Raw genomic sequence first — 15,613 nt, 5'->3', positions numbered from 1 at the left:
CTTGGGATTTACCATTGTAAAAATACTTTATTGACTTTATTGACTAGCAAAGGGCCTTGATGAAAGCCTTGCTAGTCAATAAATGGGGGACTTGGGATTTGCCATTGGTATACTGGACTATCAACTATATTACATAACATAGATTTTTGCACAATTTTTTTTGGTGGTGATGTTTTGGCCACGGTGGATAGAATGTGGACTTCGACAGGTGAAGACTTAGACTTGACTTCTGCCAGTCCGTAAAAGCATTATAATGATATGTTTTTCCAACAATTTTTTTGTGTTTGTTGGAAATCTAAGTTGTAATCAACTCAATTTAATGTTAGTAGCAAATTGGCTTTAGTTACAAAATTTAAGTGATAGCTTTATACTTACTCAAATTTAAGTTGGAAATTATAGTTGTCCTTTACAACTAAAATATAAATAATAATTTGTAGTAACATATTCTTTAAAGCTAGATAAGCTCATATATGTTGCTAATTAGAGTTGCAATTTACAACTTTTAAACTGTTACTAAAATGTTTCCTACAAATAAACATTTTCAAATATATATAAGGAAGTGGTAAATATCACTAAACATAATGGACTTACCTATAAAAAGATTGATTTATGCATCAATGACTTTATGTTATTTCATAAGGAGAATATGGACCTTTAATTTTGTCAAATTTCTATTGCTAGCAAGCACACAGATTTTAACAATTATATACCTGAGAAAATAATGCATTATTTCTCTATTATACCTTGACTTCAATAATAATTTCAATGTAGAGAAATAACACAATATATAACTTATCATTTTATCATCAATCCACTAATGGAATAATGAAAATGCCTGCAGATGGTTCAACTTAAAATAAAATTCGAAGATGATTATCCAGATTTTGCAGTAGATCCAAGAAATATACATCTTAGTATGGCTGCAGATGATCTTTCTCCAACAAAATTAATGGCAAAAATATATTCATGTTAGGCAATTGTTGCAATTAATAATAATATACCACCAACTCTAGCAATTAAGCCTTCATTTATATTCCTTATTATGATTATACTAGGTATTAGTTTAAAAAAATAAATTGAAATATTTATATCTATAATTTTTCTAGGCCCAAAACTTCCTAAGGTACTTAATATTTATTGGTTATTATTTTTGGAAGAGTTAAAACAATTATGGGATGGAGTGCCATGCAAAGATAATTCTAAGTTAGAGGGTTAACAGTTTTTTAAGCTTAGAGAAGCAATGTGATAGTTTATTCATAATTTTCTTGGATTATGATTTTATTCAGGAGTTCAAATTAATAGGAAAATACTTTTACCTAAACTGTGGACCTAGATCCTTGGAATATAGTCACGAAGTTTATAAATATGCATATATATATTGGATATTGGTGTTTCTTACCTATGGATCATCCATTTAGGTCTACTAATAGAATATAAGATTTTAGTTATTATTTCTAAAACATAAATTAAAATTAAATTTTAATTAGTTTATTTAATGGTCATAATTATATTTGACCAATACTAGGACAAATGACTCCAAAACGTTAGGCAACATATTATTATTTGGTTAGACAAGAAGATCAAATATTGTTACCTAATAGTATGAAATGGTTATATTCACATTTTATCAACTTCTATATTTTTATAAGTTGCCAGTAGCATTTTTAAAGGATTACATGCATATATTTAAGAATGTTTTTCAAACTATATATAAAACTATTACTGGTAAAATTGATGAATTAAGTACTAGAAAAGACTTAGTTATGCGCAGAATAAAGTAAAACATATGGTTGTGATGTGATGGAAAAATTAAGCATGGAATTTTGACATTAACAAATTATTAAAATAAATTATTTATTGATAATATAGAGGCTTTTAAAGTGCTTAAAACATATGGAACTGAATTTCAAATTGTGTCGATGAGAAAGGTAATTTAATAGGTATGAAAACAATTGGCTTTATTTACTATAAATAAGTTTCTAAATTTACTAAAACGTAAATTAACATATTTAGTAGGATTTTTATCTCATTTTTATAATGGGAAACACAACACCTCAATTACAGGATGCAATATATTTTCTTGGAGAAGTTGTATGGTAATAATTGATTTAATTTTTTTAATTCAATTAATTTTAATTTTAATTAGATTTTAAACTGCTCAAGAAGTAGATAGATCTTTGAAACCTATTATGAAAGAAAAGTCTATCATTTATGTGTGTTTATTGGAAGCAACATTATTTACAACAGCTATGACAACACAAGTTCATTTATTAGTATAGTTAATTGATGAGTTAAAGATGGTTGGTCCTAGAACTAGCTGAAATATATTTTTTATTGAGTGTTATTTAAGGGTTTTAAAATCTTTGGTAAGACAAAAAGTAAAACTTGAAGATCTATAGCTGAAGGTCTGCTATTAAGAAAGAGTTTTTATATGCATAATATTTTAGTTCTAATTTGCTTAAGTATTTCATAGTTTATATCTCCATTTGATTATAGTAGTATTCGATTGTAGCATCTAGGAAAACAAATTCAACTTAGTTAAGAAGCATATGAAAATAGTTCTCTATATATTTACTTTAATGAAGAGGAAATGCAACTTATCCTTCAAAAGTATCAACAAGCAAGAATTGAAAGAGATAATGCAAGAATGCAATATGTTATTGACCATCCAAACTAATAGATTCCTGAAAATTTAAAATAGCTACCACTATTACCTATTATGGCTATTATATATGAAATCATACAATATACTATTCAAAGAGGTGAATCAATATCAAATGTTTTTAAGGATTTGGGTAATGGATGCAAAGTCATAATTAACATTAATTAATCATTAATTAGTTTTAAATTTTAGGCCATGAGTTATACAGTATATTAGATTAATGGAAAGCATTTTAGAGTTTCTCAAATTGATGCAAATAAGAAAACAATGGACAGCATTATAATTACGTTAAGGAATCCACAACAACCTCATATTGATTTTCCAGGTATGTATTTTGATCTATCTTAGTTTTTTACGAGTACTTGCCCAGCAAATGCTGGGTGGTTTACAAAGAGGTGGACGCACCAGAAATATATTTCTTACCTGAACTCAGGCACTTGTACGTATTTTTCTCATTTTCATGGAGGTTTTTGGACCTGTTGTCCTTCAGGTTACTGGACAATAACTGCTCTATTACACGAGATTGTATTCTAGCCATCAATGACTTACATGATGGTCAGCTTGGAAAAGTTTCCAATTTCATCGGGAACTTCTCCAGAGATGTATTTTCAGGAGACTTGACAAAAATCGATTTGCTGGATCATTGCCGAGCAGTTTGGGGCGGATATCAACCCTCTTTGAAATGTAAATAGCTAATATGGTAACTACTTTGCACTCAAGTTTTGTTTCATTTACAGACACATCAATGATAATGCTTTTACTGGAACGTTACCTGATCTAAGCAGGTTGAAAGCTCTCCAACTAATGTAATATTTCTTCTTAACTTGGAGTTTACCTGATGCATGTGTATGCATAACAGAAGCATTGGAAACAACTCCTTTTCTCCTCAGCCAGTTCCATCATTTGTAGGCTTGACTGAACTCCAGACAATGTAGGTGAATTTTGTTAGTTTAACATGATCATACTAAACAAATTTATCTTAGGATTGATTCTGGAATGCTGACTATAATGTCATACATCTATCCATGGACTACAGTTTTATCCATGGGCTACTGCAACAAATCGATTGATGCCAGCTTTCCCATCCTTTCCCAACAGTTGGCGGGATGCTTGCGGTGGCACCTTCTGCTTCTCTCCTTCTCTTTCGAGAGAACCCAGACATCAGTGCCATGTCAGATTTCCAAAACTTCAGGAGCAGTGTTGGCTGGCACAGCCACTCGACAGCCCTACGTCAACTCAAAACAGGTTCCTACAAATGGAGTTGATCCCGAGCATGTGCTGAAACAACAATCCCTCACCAGGCCCAGCAACAAGGGATTCCTCGAGAGAATCCAGGGATGAAGAGGGAGTGTCCTTGATAATTGCTTTCCTACAGGCCAAAGAGCTCGTGAGGCAATGGCAAACAGGGATCAAAGCTTTGCTGAGTTGGAGATGAGCCAATTTGCCTCTCACAGTCCTGAGTTGATCCCAAGAGGAGCCTGGATTGTGTGCCCGACTACCATTCTACCCGCCCCTGTTACTTACCATGCACAGGCTCTCCCGGAAATGCCCACACAACCGTGTCCGACCAGAGCACCAATGGAGCCCTAGGAGTGCATGGCATAACACATGTCACCACGCCCTCTTCCCTTCCCTGCCACGCATGCATCCCACCCATTGGCCGCCACAACATTGAGCCAATATTCCCGCTAACCATGGCCACCGGCCCTGGCCAAAGCCTAAGCTGGCCTCCCCTTGTTGAGAACCATGGCTTCCGAGGCTGCCCCAGACGGCTGCAGGGGTTTGGGTTATTCGTTCTTATTATTATAGATACCTTTTATATTTATGAGGTAAAGTTTAGATCATTCAAGAGAATTATTTTTAAAGTTCAGTGGTTCAATATTAAGGAAGGAGAGGAAAATCATATGCTATCCATGGTGATTGATCAAGTAAAACTTTTGGATGGGAATAGTTTTAGATATCCAAAGTTCTGTGATCAAGGATATCAGCACAGATACTTCTATACCTCAGTGACTCCTAGAAGTGTATATCATTTGCCTCAGCTGGCTCATTAAATGCTGTCAAAATGAATGAGTCAGATAAAATCATCCAATTGCCAGATGAAGAGGTGTCAGAATTTAGGGCTAAATGGGAAATCTTCTTGGCCGCTAAGGCGAGATTCTGTACCGAGCGATGCTGGCCAGTGGCAATAGCCTCGTCCCACACACCATTGGGTGTGGTAGGCGCCAGGATTTGGAGAGGGCAGGGATAGATGCACCGCTCTTGGAGGGCTCAAGGATCTTAACATGCTGCAGAAAGGTTTGAGCTTTCTTTCTCTTTTCTTTTGGATTGCTGATGTGGACGGATTCTTTGGAGCTCGGATCTGACTAGTAACGCAGTGATACCAATTTCTTTGCTTCTCTCTCTTTTTTTTCTAGACCTTGGAGACTCCCAAGTATCAAGGGTAAGAACTGGTTTCTTTTCTCCTGGAAGCTTTTGTTCTCCACAGGGAAAAAAGAAAGAAAACACAGCTCCACCTTGAGTGCCTAAACCACGAACATTGCTCACCGTTACTCCTTGAATTCCAACTCTCAGCAATGCTTGATTGAAAGAACAAAAAGCTTGAATCAAAAAAACCTTGAATCCTTGAGAGGATGTGATTAGGTTTGTGCCATTACCTTGCAATTAGGAGTATAATTAATACTGATTACATGGATTAGGATTGCAATTAGGAAGCCATTAATATCGTGATTAGGATGGCATTAGCATTGGATGAACGATAAATTGCATAGATTTAGCACTATTATTAGGAGATTGGGATTAGAAGTTAACTTAAAATTTCTGAAAATAATTTTATGATTTAATTTTCAAAAGAGATATGGCAACCAAAAAGAAGAAGGCTTTAAATAAAACAGGAAATATTGCAAATACATTCCAATATAAAAGGAAAAAAACAAGAGCCCTTTCAAGTAAGAAGTCTTTTTGAAAATAAATAGTTAATATATTATTTAATTATTCATTAGATTTTATTCAAGATTATATGGTAAATAATTTTATTTATAAAATAAATTTATTATTCAAAGAGTTAACTGATCCAAATCCTACTATAGAAATTTCAAATTTTTTTAATAAAATGTTTCAAGTTATTGTAATAAAAATTTAAACAACAAAATATAGTTTCTTCCCATTCAGTTACTAATATATTTATTTAAACCAACATCAAGGAAAAACCAAAGATTAATTAAGAAAAATCCAATATATACATAGCTTGATAAAGCTGAATTCAAAAATTTTAAAATAAATTTACTTAAATGAACTTTCATAGTAAAACATTATATGAGGTTTATAGAAGAAATGTTTACTATTAATTTGGTGTGATAAAAAAAATTTATATCTATGAAAGAATAGTGTTATTTTTATTTAATTCTCTACCTAAATTAAGGATTATTTTATCTTTAAAACTATAATGGTGAAGAAAATATAAGTAAAACTATTTTGTATATAATCTAATGCTCTTAAATTAGTAGATAATGTTTAAATTCCTAAAAAATCTTCCTTCCATAGGGAGGAAAATTAGCCTTTGCATAAGTGTTTAAAATGTAATTGTTATTTCTATAATCTACCAATGAGTCTAAAGATAAATATTGCAGAAATTTCACTCTTGCAATAACTAACAAATGCAACAGGGAAATAATTAGCCAAAAAGTTTCCATCTCAGTAAGCTGTAATATATGGTTCACCTACAAATAATATTATTCTAATAAAATAATATAAGAATCTTATAATAAATATACTAGGCACTGCTGCTTCAAGAATAATCGTTGTGTCATCTTAAACGACCGGCTGAGAATGCAGCCAATCAATACCCTAACCTGGCTTCTACATCTAAATCCTCTTGCAACCACAGGTATAGAAAATTTGTAAATGTTATTGGGGACAAGATGCTTCCAATGGAAATTCCTCTTGTGATGGAAAGTTGCCATCAGGAAAGGAAAAGCTTACTCCTCTGTAGCAGCAGATTGTGGAGCTCATGAAGAAATTTCTAGACACTCTTCTCATTGTTGAGGTGGGATACAAAGTTTCAATGTTTTGGAGAGGATGTGGCAGAATATTGGAATGCTAGCAGTGAGAAAGCTATGGCTATGATAAGCAAATTCTAAGAAAATTGGCTGCTTTCTCATTCCGGTTGCGTGCATGGGAAGGCTTGTGGAAGTTGGCTACAAAGTTGGCATACCAAGACACAAGGCTGGCCCATTCTCTCTATATACCAAAGCCATGCTTGAGGCTAAGGAGTTTATGTGAGGAGAAGAGGGTAGTGAAAGAGATGGACCAATTTGTCTTAGCAGTTGGATGTTAAATTTGGGGTGGTGGTTGTGGTGGCTATAAGCAATATATGTTATTGCATATATATAATTTCTGGAGGATTAGTTTGTTGAATGTTTTGCCAAACTTTATAAATGTGTAGTTTAACTTACCAAAACACTTAATATAGTCCCTTTCACTGAATAAAGAGCCCCTTAAACAAACCATATATTGTAACATTGGGAAAATGGATTAACACCAAATCATCCACTTTGTACTCCATTGATGGACTATGATGGAAGTTATTATGTTGTTATTATCCCACTTCTACACAACCTAAGTGCTTAATAAACTCTACTCGAATGAGTGGAAGAATGCTCATCAAATATTGATCCCAAAACTTAATATTGGCAGTTTATAGCAATCACGAAAGTAAACTCAATTCTATTAACCATATCGAATAATGACCATATAAAAGTTTATAAAGTGAAGCACCAATGGAACTTTATACCCTATGATATACGTATACCAAAGAAATGGCAAATATCCATCCCAATCTAAATGCTGAAAGTTCATGTGTTTTGCAATCATTCCTTTAAATGTTAAAACAAACCATTCCTAGAAACTTGGGCAAAAGTCTGTATGCTAAAAGCTTGTACTAGAAAAGAAAGAAAGAGGAAAAGAAAATAAGAATGAAAAATAAAAAAAGGTAAGAGTAAAGTGGATGCTTACTACTACACTTGTTTGACTTAATTTTGCATTTTACTTCAGCTAGACACAAATAAATATATAAAAAGTAAAAAAGGAATTACTTGAGTCTTTCAATCCCTAGAAAGGCTTTTGTCGAAGTCATGAGCAAAAATAAGCTTAGCATCACTTAAGTATTCTAGATTTTGAGCAAATGGACATGCATTGATGATGGAAGGCTAAAGTACAAAAGAAAGGGATAAAGTTTGAATGTTAACTCACCTCCTTAATTAATTTTACATGGGGCAACTTGTTCTTCAGTCTTAAGATTTAAATTTCAAGACTTAGGATGATGTTTCTAAATATAAGGTTGATTTTCTATGCTCCACTTTCTCCCACAATTGAGTTGAGTTTCATCTTGAAGCTCTCACTTCTTCATGGCATTGGGCTGTTGTATTGCTGCTGAGAGCTCATTCTTGAACTTGTTCTTCTATTGTAGCGCACCCTATCCCTACAGCTGCTTCACCTTGAGCTGTCAGATCTCATTGCGAAGCTCTGCATTCTCCTTGGGGAGTTCCTTATTCATGCGCTAAGTCTTTGTGCATACAGATTCCTTGAATGCTCCTCTTGAGCTGGAGAATATGGTTCTGGATCTGGATCTTCATGACCTTCACATCTAGGGGCTGGTAGACAAAGGTGTTGATTGGACTCTGTCTCGCATGAAAATGCTCATCTGCTTGTCGTCGAAAAGCCTTGAAAAATCTGCTGATATCTGCATCTATGGTGTTGACTGGAGACACTGCATTTTGTCCACAAACTGGAGAAATGCCAAGCTTAAGATCCACAGGCTTGCAGCGTCACTCCTGCTCGGGATGCTCTCAATTGTGGTGTTTGCGGTGATGCGGCATGTTGTCGGTGTCGGCATCGAGAGCTGGTTGTGTTAGTGTTGCTGTGTGCGGTGGAGATGCTGGAGACTGCTCCTGCTGGGTCATGTTCACGTTACACTGGTTTGATGACTGTCAGTTTGGAACCTGCAAGGTGGTTACATGTTCAGGATCTTGTTCCTGAGTCTTCTCCTGAATTTCCTCACCTTGAGCTTTGTGATCTTTGTTGTTGGTTGTTCCCTTGACAGCTTTTGTGCTCTTGCGTGTAAACGTTGCTCTGTGTCCGCATCTATCACATACAGGAGAGCTTTCTTAGCCTTTATAAGGAACTCTGACGACGCTTTTGGTATTGGTTTTCCTCCCTGCCAAATGCCACAGACTTGACTCCTGCCATAGGGCCAACGATTGCGATAAACTTCTGCTTGTATGACACTCTCTACAACTACTGGAACGCTCAAAGTTGGATTTTTTTGTGGTTTCCGAGTGTGAGAAATTTTTGGAAAAGCTTTACAGGCACAGAGCACCATCGCATTGGTAAACACAGTTTTGACAAGCTTAGGCCTCCTGGCGTTGCATGTTTACTTTCAAGCCCGAGTAGGATGGTGACGAGCTTGATCTCCGGTGGAGTAGCAGGAATCGCTGCCTCAACAGGTAAGAGTCTTAAGAGCGATTACGCTTGATCGCCATAGTTCCTGTTTTCAGTCGACTTAACTCGAGGGCGACCAGGGCGATTTTTCCTAAGGTTTTCCACCCCGATTCATTTCCAACCGTCAGATATTCTTGAATCGACGGCCTTGGTTGAATTTCCATGTTGCTAGCAAATGTTTAGGGTTCTTGCGATGGATGAGACTTGGCGACGGCAGCGATTCGATGCGCCGCACCAGCATTCGCTCCTTCGGCAGCGTCGCCGCGGGCGCCCAAGGTCACAAGGGATTTGCGCTAGGGCAATTTGCGCCTGGGCGATCCACGCCCAGGCGGCGGAGAGCAAGCAGCTGGGGAGACATGTACGCGAAATGCGGCAGCATGGAGGATTCCCGCCGCGTGTTCGACAGCATTCTTCACCCAAGCGTGATGTCCTTGATGCTGGGCTACGTCTCCAATGGCGAGAGCGATGTGGCTCTGGATCTCTTCGAGAGGATGCAAGCCAAACTCCAGGACGCGGCAAAGGCTTGTAGCAGCCTCGCGGCGAAGGAAGACGCTGTTTTGGTCGATGGGAAGCTCGTCAAGGAGGCTAGTCTCGAGACCGGCAGAGGCATCCATTCTCAAGCCAAGCAGATGGGACCGTCTTGCAGCGAAGACGTTTTCCTCTCGAGCTAAGTGCGCCATCATGCGGCATCATGCTTCATCATTTTTCTAAAACATTAAACATAAATATTATTATAATATAGTATTTAAGATATTTTAAATTACTTTAAAAAGTTTCAGTTTAAAATTTTGTTATAAATTTTTTAAATAAAATCAGACTAACAAAACTTTGTATTAAACTTTTATTATATATAACAGTTACTTGCTGGATGTTTATAAGATATATATAATCATTTTCATTCAAAATAGATCAATAAATATATTATAAATTTTGGAGGTAGGATGAAATTGATCCCAATAAATATAATTTATTGGATTTAAATAAAATGAAGTTAAGGGTAAACATTCTGTCACTAAAGTTTTTTTACTTGGTCCTATAAAGTTGTAACATTCAACATTAAGATTTGTGAAGCTTGTTACAATTTTCCATAATTAAAATGTATCAATAAGTACTTTCACTTTAATACAAATTTATTATATGATAGAGGATTTTGAACAATATCAAATAGTATAGTGTAAAAGTCTGCATAGAAAATGTTGAGTGATGGTAAATTTAATCTAAGATAAAATTAAATTAAATTAAACTTGCAGTTAAACTGTATTGCTATTTTGTTAGGTTGGTTAATGGTGTTTGATAAAAAAGAGTGTACTACAACCTAACAGAAATAACTATGCAATCACAATTTTGGATGCTCCTTTTTGATACAAGACTTATAACATAAATAAAGAGGTCATAAAATAATTTAAAGCTATGAATTATATTTATTTGAATGTGAGTAAGCTTTAAATTATTTTACGAATGTGAGTATCATAAAGTTGCATCAAAATATCAAGAAACTCTAAGATTATGTATTGATTTGGCAAAAAAAAACTAGGTTCATAGTAATTATTAATTATATCATTAAATCCATATGTTATGTAAAATATAGATTTATTTATAATGTTTAGTGTTGCATTTAGACTAATTTGAGATATGAATATATATTTATCTTCAATGAAATTTTTCTCTTGTAGATAGATATGTCATAGATAATTTTGGATTGGAAAGATTCTCTTGACAAAAAATAAAAAATTAAAGGAATTATCTTTAGACAAACTTAGAAATGTATTTTCAATAGTATTGAACAATCCACATCCAACACTTCCATAATTTATACCTTGCTATATATTCTTTGTGGGTGACAAAAATGGTTGAATTAATTAAAGATTTAAATATGAAGTTGCAAATGAACAAATTTAAACACTTTATTCATATCAAAAATGAGATTTCTATTTAAAAATCTCCCTATTGCTCCACTAAGGAATTCTCTTTCACATGGAGGAAAATTAACCTTTGTATAAGTGTTTAAGATCGTTGCTGGAAAGCGACAGAAGGAGCAGGTGGCTCAAATTCCTGAAGCTGTCAGGGAGATTTCCAGAGAACTTGTTCTGGTTCAGCGAGAGACCGACGAGCTCGGTGCAGTTGGAGAGTCCAGAAGGGAGCTCCCCGCCGATGTCGTTGCTGCTGAGAACTAGCTGCTGGAGATGCGAGAGCTTCGAGAGCTCGCCTGGGATTGTTCCAGTCAAGTCATTGCTGTCGAGCCATATCTCCCTGATGTTCGACCAGTTTCCAAGCTCCGGAGGTATGTCGCCACTTAAACGATTCCCCATGAGAAACAGCAGCTGGAGATGCGAGAGCTTCGAGAGCTCGCCTGGGATGGTGCCACTAAAACGATTCCCCGTGAGAACCAGGATCTTCAAGTTCCTCAAGCCTCCCAGCGTAGCCGGGATCGTTCCGCTAAACCAGTTTAGCCCGAGGTGCAAAACCTCGATGCTTGCAAAGTCGCCATCTTCCAGCTCCAGTGGCCCGGAGAGAGAGTTGTATGCAGCGCGTAAATCCGAGAGCTTGCGTAGCCTTCTCAAGCTCGGTGGCAAACCACCCTGGAGCGAATTGTTGGTGATACGCATGTACCTGAGCTCCAAGTTCTTGCTCCAAATATCGGGTAGATCTCCTGTAAACCTGTTATACGATATGTCCAGGCGCGTCAAGTTCGTCATCTCCCCGAAAGTTTCTGGAATGGAGCCGCTGAGGCCGTTCTGCGAGAGTTCCAGTGCCTCCAGTCCCAGGTTACCACCAATGGAAAAGCTCCCAGTTAAGTTGTTGATGGACAGGTCGAGCGATCACAGCGTCAAGCTAAACTTTGGGAGTCTGGCCACTGTTAAGAAGTTCCCACTGAGGTCCAGGCTTTCCAAACTCTCGAGGCTCGGGGAACTCTTGCAGGGAATTGGAGCTCAAGTTGAGGAGGTTGAGCTGCGTATTTTTGCAAGGGACTTCCAGCGAGGAGAGGCCGTTTTGCGAGAGGTCCAGGCGAGCCAGCGATGGAAGCTCGGCCCAGGTGGCAGGAAAAACTCCCGAGAGATTAAACCTGGACAGAGCGAGGCCCTCCACTTGGTTGTCCGAGCTCCACTCCACTCCCCGCCATGCTCTTGGATTGGCAGTCTCGTTCCACACTTTGATGCCAAGCCTGTCACGGAGAGAGAGAAGAACCTGTGTGTCGTTCACGATTGCGGATGGATTTGTGGGGCACTGTGACCGGGATCTTGTGAGAAAGACGAGTAGAAACAAAGGCAACAGCAAATCCGCGAGAGACATGGCCATGGATCAGAACATCAAAGAGTGAACGTGCGAGATGACGTTCTTCTTTTTGCAGAGTTTACACGCACATTTGATAATCAATTCTTGGCACACTTGACTTCGAGTCAATTGAGCTAGTCAATAAAGTGGGGGACTTGGGATTTACCATTGTAAAATACTTTATTGACTTTATTGACTAGCAAAGGGCCTTGATGAAAGCCTTGCTAGTCAATAAAGTGGGGGACTTGGGATTTGCCATTGGTATACTGATCAACTATATTACATAACATAGATTTTTGCACAATTTTTTTTTGTGGTGATTTTTTGGCCACGGTGGATGGAATGTGGAGACTTAGACTTGACTTCTGCCAGTCCGTAAAAGCATTATAATGATATGTTTTTCCAACGAAATTTTTGTGTTTGTTGGAAATTTAAGTTGTAATCAACTCAACTTAAATGTTAGTATCAAATTGGCTTTAGTTACAAATTTTAAGTTGTAATTTGTGATAGCTTTATAGTTACTCAAATTTAAGTTGGAAATTATAGTTGTCCTTTACAACTAAAATATAAATCATAATTTGTAGTAACATATTCTTTAAAGCGAGATAAGCTCATATATGTTGCTAATTAGAGTTGCAATTTACAACTTTTAAACTGTGACTAAAATGTAAGTTCTTAAGGTTTGTAGTTCCAAAAGTTTTAGTCATAAATTTCAACAATATTTACACCAACTAAATTACTAATAGCAGTATAATGTACCCACTTTTAACACATAATTTCCTAATAAAAGAACTTTGTTTTTTTCCTCAGATCTGTATTAAGCTTTTTGTTTAGGATTTAGGAATGAGAGTTGCATGTTGTGGAAGTAATTATATTTACCTTATACAAATTATCATAAATCATATTTGTCTTTATGGTAAACATCCTTTAGCATCACATGATGCATGGTTTTCAATGGAAAATATTCAAGGGATTAGATTATGCAGATCTACTACTTTAGTATAACAATTTTTTGAAATTGATAAAAGCTTTATAGTTCCAAATGATTGTTATATTAATTTGAGTGGTGATAATGGTAGTGGCAATGATGATATTGAGGATAATAATGTATTTAATTATTTCTAAAATTGCTTACATGGAAATGAAGACAATTTATTACCTATTTATAAAGGGGCAAGTGCTTCTATTTTGTTGGCTTGTTTAATATTTCTAGATGTCCAAGTTAATATTGGAATATCAAGCCAAGCAACGGATCATTTTTTAAAGTAATTAATTTTTATTTATTATTTAGTATTAAATTTTTCATTATTTGGATGAAAACTCTTCAAAAAAATGTTGCTTACAAATAAAGTTTTTCAAATAATTATAAATAATGGTAAATATCACTAAACATAATGGACTTACATATAAAAAGATTGATTTATGCATCAATGATTTTATGTTGTTTCATAAGGAGAATAAGGACCTTCAATTTTGTCAAATTTCTATTGCTAACAAGCACAAAGATTTTAACAATTATATACCTGAGAAAATAATGCACTATTTCTCTATTATACCTTAATTTCAATAATAATTTCAATGTAGAGAAATAACACAATATATAACTTATCATTTGATCATCAATCCATACATTTTACTATAGCTGTAGATGATCTTTCTCAAACAAAATTAATGGCAAAAATATATTCATGTTAGGCAATTGTTGCAATTAATAATAATATACCACCAACTCTAGCAATTAAGCCTTCATTTATATTCCTTATTATGATTATACCAAGTATTAGTTTAAAAAATAAAATTACATATTTATATTTATAATATTTCTAGGCCCAAAACTTCCAAAGGTACCTAATATTTATTGGTCATTATTTTTGGAAGAGTTAAAACAATTATGGGATTAACTGCCATGGAAAGATAATTTTAATCTAAAAGGTTTTTTAAGTTTAGAGAAGCAATGTGATAGTTTATTCATGATTTTCCTGAATTATAAATTTTTTCAGGACTTCAAACTAATGGGAAAATACTTTCACCTAGACTATGGATCTGCAATCTTGGAATATAGTCACGAAGTTTATAAAAATTTATATATATTAGTCATTGGTGTTTTTTACCTATGGATCATCCATTTATGTCTACTAATAGAACGTAAGATTTTAGTTATTATTTATAAAACATAAATTAATTTTTAATTTTAATTAGTTTATTTAATGGTCATAATTATATTTGACTAGTACTAGGACAGATGACTCCATAACAATAAGAAATATATTATTATTTGGTTAGACAAGAAGATCAAATATCATTACCCAATAATATAGTCACATTTTATCAACTTTCATATTTTTATAAGTTGCCGGTAGCATTTTTAAAGGATTATATGTATATATTTAAAAATATTTTTGAAACTATATATAAAACTATTACTGATAAAAATGATGAAATAAGTACTAAAAAAGACTTAGTTGTGTGCAGAATAAAGTAAAATATATGGCTGTGATGTGATGGAAAAATTGATCATGGAACTTGGACATTAACAAGTTATCAAAATAAATTATTTATTGATAATATAAAAACTTTTAAAGTGCTTACAACAATAAATTGAATAGATTTACAACAATGATTAGGATATTAGGATTAAAAGTTAATTTAAAATTTCTGAAAATAATTTATAATTTAATTTTCCAGAGAGATATAGCAACCAAAATGAAGAACACTTTAAATAAAACAAGAAATATTGTAAATATAGTCTAATCTAAAATAAAAATAAACAAGAGTTCTTTCAAGTAAGAAGTTTTTTTTAAAATGAATATTTAATTAATTAATTATAAAATATATTTAATATTATATGGTAAATATTTTTTTTAAAAAAATAACTTTATTATTTAAAGAGTTAACTTATGCAAATCCTATTATAGAGATTTCAATTTTCAAATTTCAACTTTCAAAAATATTTCAAGCCATTGTAACAAATCATAGTTTCTTCCCATTTATATAATGAACAGTTATTAATATATTTATTTGAACCAACATCAAGGAAAAACCAAAGATTAATTAAGTAAAATGTAATATATGCATACCTTGATATAGCTGAATCGGAAAATTTTAAAATAAATTTAATTAAATGAAGTTTCTTAATAAAACATTGTATGAGGTTTATAGAAGAAATGTTTATTATTAATA

General features: G+C 34.2%; 1 protein-coding gene and 1 long non-coding RNA gene across 2 annotated transcripts; one reads left to right on the top strand and one right to left on the bottom strand.

Moving 5' to 3' along the window:
* Positions 1-4,777: 4,777 nt before the first annotated feature.
* On the top strand, positions 4,778-5,315 carry LOC112350369. The gene is made up of 2 exons (XR_002993745.1): positions 4,778-4,960; positions 5,033-5,315. It is a non-coding gene; the product is annotated as an uncharacterized LOC112350369 (long non-coding RNA).
* A 5,830-nt stretch (positions 5,316-11,145) lies between these two features.
* Positions 11,146-12,457, bottom strand: LOC112350330 (probable LRR receptor-like serine/threonine-protein kinase At1g34110). The gene is made up of 2 exons (XM_024686305.1): positions 11,999-12,457; positions 11,146-11,895 (listed from the first exon to the last, which is right to left on the bottom strand). Exons 1-2 carry the CDS (start codon positions 12,455-12,457, stop codon positions 11,146-11,148), a joined length of 1,209 nt encoding a protein of 402 aa, XP_024542073.1.
* Positions 12,458-15,613: the final 3,156 nt, after the last annotated feature.

Source organism: Selaginella moellendorffii, unplaced genomic scaffold, assembly GCF_000143415.4.
Source record: "Selaginella moellendorffii unplaced genomic scaffold, v1.0 SELMOscaffold_48, whole genome shotgun sequence".
Classification (NCBI taxonomy): Eukaryota; Viridiplantae; Streptophyta; class Lycopodiopsida; order Selaginellales; family Selaginellaceae; genus Selaginella; species Selaginella moellendorffii.
This window is presented reverse-complemented; position numbering and strand designations above follow the sequence as displayed.